Source organism: Mytilus trossulus, chromosome 12 (assembly GCF_036588685.1).
Source record: "Mytilus trossulus isolate FHL-02 chromosome 12, PNRI_Mtr1.1.1.hap1, whole genome shotgun sequence".
Classification (NCBI taxonomy): domain Eukaryota; kingdom Metazoa; phylum Mollusca; class Bivalvia; order Mytilida; family Mytilidae; genus Mytilus; species Mytilus trossulus.
This window is the reverse complement of record NC_086384.1, coordinates 52,905,264-52,915,971: the sequence shown is the minus strand read 5'-3', so window position 1 is coordinate 52,915,971 and position 10,708 is coordinate 52,905,264. Positions and strand designations below refer to the sequence as shown.

The window sequence follows — 10,708 nt, the reverse complement described above, 5'->3', positions numbered from 1 at the left end:
TTCATTGAAATGTAAGGCTGTATTGATTCATTGGAATGTAAGGCTGTTTTGATTCATTGGAATGTAAGGCTGTATTGATTCATAGGAATGTAAGGCTGTATTGATTCATTGGAATGTAAGGCTGTATTGATTCATTGAAATGTAAGGCTGTATTGATTCATGGGAATGTAAGGCTGTATTGATTCATTGGAATGTAAAGGTGCATTTATTCATTACGAGAAAGGTTGCATTGATTTATTGGAATTATTCGTTGTAATGTAAGGCTGCATGCCAAGGAGACAACTATCCACCCAAGTCACAATGTGTAAAAGAAAACCAGTATAGGTCAATTTACAGCATTCAAGTAGGTGCCTTTGGTTTATCTGAACAGCAAGCTTTAAAGAGCCCCAAACATAACTAGTGTAAAATTCCTTTCAAACAACAAAAAAAACAGCGTCTAATATATATAAAAATCGAAAAACTAGAAACACTTACAAATTGCAACCTGTAATACTGTACTGATTCATTAGTATGACAGGCAGCAATGATTTATTGGAATGTAAGCCAAATTGATTTATTATTGAGCAATTTTTTATCAATTAATTATCATAATAGAAAAATAATATAATTTTCCATTCACAAATTTTATGCTTGGAGTGTAATACATAAAAGATTTAAAAATATTGGTTAAGTCCAGTTACATTTGTCCATCAATTAAAAGTTCTATACTGATCTGAATGTCCTGTAGTAAATTAAAACATCAGAAACACTTTGGTATTGTTCAATTATGTGAAGACTATATACACACTGGGTCAAATTTCCATTCAAATTCATCTAAATCACTAGTTTATCTGATTAAACTCATTGAACTATCACTTGTATAAATATTTTCTGCTTAATGGCTTTTATATCCATGGTTAAAGAAGTCAATAGAAATGTCCCATATCCTTAAAATTAAAACACATTTACACAAATAGTTATAAATTTTTATATTTTTGTGTAGCTGCAATCAACTGTGACTGAATTCCCTCTTCCTTGGTTGAATGACCAGCATCCTGAACTATGTGGAAGTCAGCCTTGGGTAATTTCTGTAAAGAGAAAACAAATATTTGTAAAAACCAAATCAGAAGTAATTTTAAATTGTTCATTTTTTCTTTTATCTGAAATAAAACTGAAAGTGATGCCAATGACACATTTAAACAAACTTGCATCTAAATAATATATTTCACAAAATATTAAATGAATATTTGTTTCCTAAATCCTTTTCATTTTTTTAAGATAATAATATATGTAAATCTTGAAATGTCTAAATAGCTTTTGTTAGTTTCACTTCCTAACTAGAGTTTAAGCTTACAGCTCTACTTTCTAAATACACAATTTTCAGTTATAGAAAGGGGGGATTGTAGGGTCCTGATCCCAAATTCAGCTTAAAAACATGGAATCCCAAGGTCCCTTATTTAATGAAATTTAAATCCTGAAATCCCGAACTTATAAACACCCAATTCTGGAGTCTCAATAAAGGTCCTACCCCCCTCAGTTATGTATTTCTGCATGTAAATATGAGAAGATGTGGTATGAGTGCAAATGTAAAACATTGAATTAAAAACTTTAAAGAATGAAACCCTACCTTGTGTAGTAGCTAGGCAGTTTCTGTATGTCCCTCCTAATACATTAAATTAATGTAGACATAAAAGAATGAAACCCTACCTTGTGTAGTAGCTAGGCAGTTTCTGTATGTCCCTCCTAATACATTAAATTAATGTAGACATAAAAGAATGAAACCCTACCTTGTGTAGTAGCTAGGCAGTTTATGTATGTCCCTCCTAATACATTAAATTAATGTAGACATAAAAGAATGAAACCCTACCTTGTGTAGTAGCTAGGCAGTTTCTGTATGTCCCTCCTAATACATTAAATTAATGTAGACATAAAAGAATGAAACCCTACCTTGTGTAGTAGCTAGGCAGTTTCTGTATGTCCCTCCTAATACATTAAATTAATGTAGACATAAAAGAATGAAACCCTACCTTGTGTAGTAGCTAGGCAGTTTCTGTATGTCCCTCCTAATACATTAAATTAATGTAGACATAAAAGAATGAAACCCTACCTTGTGTAGTAGCTAGGCAGTTTCTGTATGTCCCTCCTAATACATTAAATTAATGTAGACATAAAAGAATGAAACCCTACCTTGTGTAGTAGCCAGGCAGTTTCTGTTTGTCCCTCGTAATACATTAAATTTAAGACATAAAAGAATGTTATAGTACCTTGTGTAGAAGCCATGCTGTTTCTGCAGGACAAACCACATCATAACGACCTTGAACTATTGTCACAGGAATGTTGCTTAATTTATGTGCATCGTCTAATAACTGTGACTCTGACTTCATAAAAATACCATTTACAAAATAATGGCTGCAATGGAAATATGTGAAAACATTTAATGAAGAAAATGTTAAATACTAAATCAAACTATGCAATTGACAACAACTATATTTTCCTCAAATATACAACTGTAATATCTGAAACCTTTGGTGAGAACAAAAATTTGTTGAACAAAATGGCAGTACAGTAGGGTCAACTTCCATGAAAGCAAACAATCATTATTTAGAGGGGCTGTGTTCAGAAGGTGTCATTGTAACAATACAATTAAATAAATGGAGAATGTTCCTATGGGCCAAAAATTACCATGCTTGTACACATGCATCATCATGAGTAAACTTCTACATATAATTATATACAGATGCAGGATTCTGTTAAACTATTTTGTGATTTCAATCCTTGTGTATAGGTTTAATAACATTTGGTTGAGGCAAAATGATCGACATGTAGACTTTGCAAGGAACCAAAATATGGCTATACTAATTACTCTAAATAAGTGAGAAATTCAGATGACAAAATTTTTTTTCTTCAAGTAGTCAATGAACCACGAAATTGAGGTCAAGAACATTGGACATGTGACATAGTAATACCGATTTCTTGCATACTGTGACTTTTCTCTTTGTGCAACAAAAACAGAGCACATTATTATAAAAAATGAAAATAAATGCATTCAAATGGCAAAAGTGCATTTATAAACAAATTGAAAATTTGATGCAGTAAATATAGCTTTAAAAGAAATCTTCATACCATTCAATTCTGGCAAACTGTAGACACCAGGTGTCTTTTTCTGCTTTTTTCACTAATTCTTCATCCACAAACATTCTTGATGTGGACATTTCCCAAGTACTCCATGCTTGTGCAGCAGATAGTCTGGCTTTCTCATCATCACCTGTAAGACGTCTATAGTAGGCACTTATCAAATCTCCTCTTTCAACCTAAAAACATAAAATGTGGTTGATTTATTCGTTCAAGAAAATCTATGAATAACTAGTGGTTTAAAAATGAAACCAACAGTCATTACAGTTTTTGCTACATGGATATGCAAAATAGAAGTTGTCTGTATTGAAGAAAATTAAATAAAAGGGGTGTTCTATGTCAATCAGGACAGATTGTTATAGCCTTTAAAACAATAAATATTGTGGCCCCATCATACCTTTAGAAAATGAAAATATTTTGGTAATTGTGTGCAAGGTATATATGAATGGAAAAAATAGTAATCATAAAATGGCACAAAATCATGGTATAAGTGGGGGGAAATGGACATCCATAGGTTATAGTACCGTTTCCAATATTGTGTTTTCTAATTATAAACACAAAAATGAATATAATGAAAATTTTGCTTATTTTAAAAGTGTTATGAAATGTTTTAAATTATTAATTTCATCTCCAGAATTGGTTTCCTATACGTAGGTCATATCAAATATATAAAAGAATTGACCATGTTCTTTCTGCAAATGAAAGGCCATTTAGTCTGAAAGCCAATAACTTGATATCATGGTATATTCTCCTTAATATGTATATCTTTCAAACAAACCTCAGGAATATGGTCTCTGTAGGCTTCAAATTTGTCTGGATAAATTAAACTGCAGCCTTCTTGGTAAAACCATAAAAGTTCTCTCCTTTAATAAAGATTATTGAAATAGAAACATTTGTCTATAAATATCAAACTATAAAATATGCCATGTTTACCCACAACACATCTGTTTTGAGTCATATAGATTCATTTGTTGATTTTGTATAACAATTCACTGAAAATAATAAAATAACAAGTTGTATGATGGCCAATGAGACAACAGAAACTATACTTCAATCAGAGATTTAGGTATAGGCAGCTATAAAAGGTCCTAACATGACTATTAATCAAAGCGCTTGTAAGCACAGAAGGGTAAATATTGCTTTAATTTATCAGTGGGAAGTAAAATTACAAATTGCATTGTCAATGGACAATGGGAGATAACTCCGATTCTTAAAGATGACTGTAACAAGGACATCATTTATATTTTAGAACAGATATTAGATTCCTGCACCTAGCAAAAGTTCTGTACTTTTCTTGACAGGTGAAACATGCTTTTGTGACTTGAATATCTCAGCATATATGAAATTGATAAATTTCTGAATTGTCATGGATAGGATGTATAGAATTTAATGATCAATGCACTATATTTTGTGTGTTAAAAAGGTAGTGATAAGCCATGAAAGAATTAGATATCAAGTCAGTATCATAGGGTCTTGATGGCATTTCATGCAATCTTTACTCTAAAATCAGCAGCATGATTTATGACCAAAAAAAAACAACCAATAAACATGGCATACTAATTTTACATAAATAAGGCCGTTAGTTTTCTTGCTTGAATTGTTTTACATTGTCTTATCAGGGCCTTTTATAGCTGACTATATGCAGTATGGGCTTTGCTCATTGTTGAAGGCCGTACGGTGACCTATAATTGTTAATGTTTGTGTCATTTTGGTCTTTTGTGGATAGTTGTCTCATTGGCAATCATACCACATCTTCTTTTTTATATACAGAAACCTACAACAATCACTAAATTACCAGCTAATGACATGGGGCATGAAGAAATGTGAATCAAACTTCAAAATAACTTAAAAAAATAACATTTAAAACCCTAGTTGCTCCGACTGATAAATGATTAAAGAATTTTTTGTATGAAAAAAACATGACTCAAAACATGTGTGTTAACTCCTATCACCTAATAGAAAATAATAAAAGCAGTTACTGAAGAAATATTTAACCTCTGGAATATTGTCTCTAAAAGCTTCAAACTTGTCAGGAAAAAGAAAACTGGCTCCATCTTGATAGGACCAATACTGCTCTCTCCTTGAAGAAAAATAATGAATTCGATAAATTGGTTGTTTTATGTTGTTTTGTTACACCTCTAGCCTAGTTTGAGGGTAGCATTGGGCACCCATAATTCTGTATGTACCTTCAACAAGTCAAGAGCCTGTAATTCAGTGGTTGTCCTTTGTTGCTGTACATTATATTTGTTATCATTTGTTATATCTATCACTGTTTAATTTGTACATTAAGAAGGGCAAGGGAGTATGTTATAGCTGGCAGGGGTTTTGCTCTTTATGGAAAGCCATACAGTGATTTATATGTGATCCAGTATTACGTGTATTAATTAAGAGTTTTTCACATGATAACAATTATTTTTTAATTATTTATAATGTTTTTTGGGCTAAATATGGCATGATTCAAATCAAAATTCTGGCTTTGCTTCAGTTAACAATGCTTTCTCTGGGTAACAATCTGCTCTAATGGCCCTCTCAACTATCTGTTATTTTAATAATGTCTTACCGGTATATCACTATTTAAAAGGAGAAATTTCATTTAGTTAGAAGAACTTTTTTATTCGAATAGGCTTTAATCTAAATCTGTATTACCAAATTTTGAAAGTCCATTTAATCTTAAAACTCTATATGGTTTTCATGTGTATCATAAATAAAATACCTGCGACAAGTAAAAATCCCTCTTAATATAATGGCTTTGACTTTATCAGGGTGTGTCTCAGAGTACGCCAGTCCTAATGTGGATCCCCAGCTTCCTCCAAACACAACCCATTTATCTATCTTGAGATGTTCCCTTAGTTTTTCAATGTCAGCCACTAAATCCCATGTGGTATTTTCCTGTAATTATATATTTAACTTTATTGTTGTAAATAAGATTAAAATAACATTATCTATACTATTAAAAGAGAAGACCTCATTTTGTGTGTCACTTTTGTTCTTTCTACAATAAATTAACCATCATGCCTCTGTGTCCTATCTGTTCCATGCATAGTTGCCTTTGTCATCCTCACTAATGATTATTCCGTTTGGGTTATTTTCAGAAGAAAACGAAAATAGAGACCACTGGATATTGATTCCTTTAATGGATAGACTTTTAGACAAAAGTTCTCTTTATAAAGTTGCACATAATTTTCATAGGACAACTATTTTCATGTTTTTCTGTATACTATGAACATGATGAACATACATATATACTACAAATAAAGTGTATTTGGTATTAATTACCATCCATTCCAAGTTTACTATCTATGGCAGTCACTGATATATCATATAGAGACTTTAATAATTGAAATTAATAGAATACTAAAACATAGCGGATTTTGGAAAAAAAGGGGGAGGGCTAAAAAATAATTTCCTATCCCAAAGTATCTATGTGTTTGCTGTGGTAAGATTCTGAAAGTGCAAAAAAACATCAATTTCAATGATTTGTTTGGGCCTATATGCAAGTGTAGAATGTTCCAACTTCAAAGGTTAATATATATACACTTTCTTACTCTAAGTTCATATGCTGGAAGAGACTGTCCTGCTCCTCTTTGATCGAACAGGATTATTCTGTAAGCTTCTGGATCAAAGAATCGTCTGTCTCTAGGACTTGTTCCACCACCAGGGCCACCATGGCTGAAATCATATTAATATATAACTACAGTGAAACCATGACTGAAATCATATTAGTATTAAGTATAGTGAAACATTAGAGAAGCAAATGTCAAGCTTGCTTCATCAATTATGTTTTAAAAATACGATACATGTACCATTAGCTGTTGATAAACTATACCTCAGTTGTGTTACTTAATTTAGAGGTTGCTGCTTGTTGCTGTATAGCATATTTGTATGTTGTTACTTGTTTTTGTCATTAACCAGGCTGTTACTAACTTTAAGTTTTTTATTTGAGATTGTTTTACATTTGTTGTTTTGGGCTTTTATAGCTGACTATGCAGTATGGGTTTTGCTTATTGTTGTAGGCTGTTCCTAGCTGCTGAACCATAGCTCTTATGTTCTCATTACATTTTTTTATACATCTATGGTCTGCAAATTGTCAAACAAATATCAAATATGACCTAAGAGCTACTGTTCCACATCTAAGATGACCAGGACTTTTGGTTGTTAATTTTTTATGTTATTTGGTCTTTGTTGGAGACTTAACGTTGTCTCAATTAATATGGCAATTATACCACATCATATATACATACATAAATTACTCACATGAAAACAACTGGGTTTCCTTTCTTGTTACCACTCTCTTCATAATAAATGGTATGTAAGTCTGACACCTTTAACATCCCTGTGTCATAAGGTTCTATCTCAGGAAACAGTTCTCTCTTGTCTGCCATTCTGTAATCAAGAATAATGATGAATGCTTATAAAATGTCAAACAGATACAATTACTTTAATCAGCTTAATTGTAAATGAATTCTATGATATTAGGAAGCAAGCTCTTTTCTAAAACAAATGTAAATTTGACAGACAACTCTCCACAAAGAATTAGTAGCCTAACAGATAGTAACAATGGTAACAGAGTTATCCCCACAAGGGGGGTCTCATTGGGGGTTCCGATCCCTGATCCCGCTTACTGTTTTGTCAGATTCCCATATCCTGCTTACACTATGTATGTAAGCAATTCTCATTTTTTTGTCATTTCCCGGGTCCCGCAAGTCCTCATTTCCCGTTTTCACGCTACAATAATTTGACTTTCACGTGTCACGCTTACAAAAAATCGGCAATCACGTGTCACGCTTAGACCCCAATTAGACCCACCACAAGGTATCAATCAAATATAAGAAAACACTTTTTCTCTGTTAGAAAAGTCAAAACTTTGAACAAACTGCCAAACAAACATGCCAACAAAGCCTCCTGGACTCCATCTATGAGTAATTTATGTATATATATAGTCTAGATTAACACACCAGCTCCAAATGGAACTTTTTTTAGTTGAAGCCGTACCTTCTAATTATGCCAATCAGCATGATCATCATCAGCCAAAAATTATGACAAATAAAAAAAATTTAGTGTATGCCAAAACATATTATTAACAATGCTATGTGATGATCCAAATCCCACATGTTTGTCCCAACTGAATTTTATCCTTCATGGACCTTGAGCATGTTCATTAGAGGGTGTGGCTGCAAATGCTGGATTAAAATTGGCACCCTATTTATAAAGATCTGGTATCCAAATTGAAAACTAAAGCAAAGCATTTTAACATAACTATGAGGGGAGATAGGAGGGGTCCTGATCAGCGCATATATTACACCTTGTATATCGCTATTTGGAAATATGCTCCGGTTGATCTCATATTCTGCTTACTTGAACTATTGACATCATACAAAAATCAGGCACTTTTCAATTGAAGTGTTATATATTTTGTATTATGATGTTTAAATACACCATGTACACCTTATGGATATTCCCAACTGACCCAACAATCTGTCCTACTTGAACTATACACCTAATCACCATTGTCCGTCATAACTGGACATCACACAGGTTTCCACAAAATTTTGAAGTCATTATACCAAATACCTGTCGCCATAATGGAAAAATAATTGTTGTATGAAGTGAGTAGTTCAAGCGGGACAGATTCGCTGGACAGATTCGCGAGACAGATTCTGGGGTCAGCTGGGAATAGTGATAAGATGTATTGAAGTCATACAACAATCACTTTTCCATTTTGGCATCAGGTATTTTCTATTAATTATGAGGTCGAAATTATAAGGGAACTTTAACCTTTGTGCTGTCCAGTAATAGGACACACCGTGGTATTTCAATACCACTGCTTCGGTAAGAAAAGAGTACAGTCGCTGTTGATTCGTTTTTTAATTAAAGTTTGGCTGTCCCTTTAGTTTGAAAGCTTGTTGCAGTAGACGTATTTTTCATTTATCTGTTTATTTAGTTCCTGTTTCGGTAACTGTGGTATCAGGTCCGTTCGCGCCCAATATACTTTCGCACCCTACACGTTCGCACCTCGCACGTTCGCACCCAAGGTCCGTTCGCACTCTACACGTTCGCGCCCAATTTTAATTCAAATTCCAGTTGAATAATTGGAAAATCATGATTTTTGTTTTAATTGGTTTGATGTATTTATAGCTTGGTATGAGTAAAAGATTAAATATTTAAAATGAAAAACACAAAAGATAATTGTTTTTAACAGCTTGGTCCCTTTGAACTGAAACAATTAAATAATAAAATATAGCTATAACACTATAATATAAACCAAAACATGATAAAATTCATTCAACGCACCCAAAAAAAAACGTAGTCAGAATCTCACTTCATTTTGAAACAAGTCAATGAAACAAAGTTATAGGTAATACACTAAACAAAACATGATTAAGTGTTATTCAACACAAAATAAAACGTTGACAGAATCCCACTTTTTAAAATTAGAAAGGAATAATTTATTTTCTTTAACAATACACTCTCAAAAACATGATTAAGATTTATTCAACACATAAAAAATGCTGTCTCGATTTATTTTGAGACAATGAAATCAATTATACTTTTAAGAATACTACTTGCCAAAACTTGATTACAAAGTTATTAAACACAAAACCAGAGACATATAATACTTGTATTATATGTCTCTGACAAAACCAATTAAAATTGGGCGCGAACATGTAGGGTGCGAACGGACTTTGGGTGCGAACATGTGGGGTGCGAAAGTGAAAGGGGGCGAACATGAGTGGGTGCGAACGTGAATGGGCGCGAACGGACCCGGATTCGGTAACTGTCCTACTCAGCCCACATTTCCTTTTACTTTTGATCAGTCACGTTGCTATCATATGTAAAAATTATCAAATAATAATAAGAATCGACTAGACTACCTAACTGATTTCTTCTAATCTTTACTTTCACTTTATCCGCCTCCCACTCTTGCCGGATAGAGATGTCGCAACTTCGAGTCCAATCGTATTTATTCGGCCATACCCCGTTATACCAATGATAAGATTTAGCGAGTTGACACGAATGCAACCGATTCACTTTCACTTTTACTTTCACTTTCATTTTAGATGAAGATTCAAGTTGTTCATATCTGGGACAAGTTGTAGTACAAGTTGAAGTTCAAATCAAGTTAGTAAGTTGACAACTAAACTGATATTTCAAATTTCCATATTCGTGTTCTTCTTATTCTTACATTATTAGCAATCTTAATATACAATAAATAACAGTAGGACAGGGCTTTCAATAAATTTTCATTGAACAGGCTTTTTACTATTGAAGCGGATGACACAAAGGCAACGGAGGGTCAGCATAAACCATTGATACCAAGGAACAACATGCATAGATATATGCAAAGATAATCTATCCGAACATATTTCAAAGCCGACTGTATGGTATGGAGTTTTCTCAATGTTGAAGGCCATACCGTGAAATGAGTTGTCTCATTTATTATGGCAATCATACCACACATCCTTATTTTTTTTTATATAGAAAACATGTGCTGTCATTGTTCGTTCCTGTGCTAAGGACATGTAGGAAGACCAGGGTAAGCAAAACTTCCCAGATAAACCCTTACAAATTTCAGCCTAATTAGTGTTGAACTGGGAAG

The 10,708-nt window shown here is 33.0% G+C and overlaps 1 protein-coding gene across 1 annotated transcript; it reads right to left on the bottom strand.

Moving 5' to 3' along the window:
* Window positions 1-862: 862 nt before the first annotated feature.
* Window positions 863-10,097, bottom strand: LOC134692845 (probable proline iminopeptidase). The gene is made up of 8 exons (XM_063553446.1): window positions 9,984-10,097; window positions 7,366-7,494; window positions 6,657-6,780; window positions 5,825-6,000; window positions 3,890-3,974; window positions 3,103-3,290; window positions 2,244-2,388; window positions 863-1,067 (listed from the first exon to the last, which is right to left on the bottom strand). The coding sequence occupies exons 2-8, from the start codon at window positions 7,491-7,493 to the stop codon at window positions 957-959; spliced, it is 957 nt and encodes a 318-aa protein (XP_063409516.1). The 5' UTR covers window position 7,494; window positions 9,984-10,097; the 3' UTR covers window positions 863-956.
* Between the last annotated feature and the right edge of the window lie 611 nt (window positions 10,098-10,708).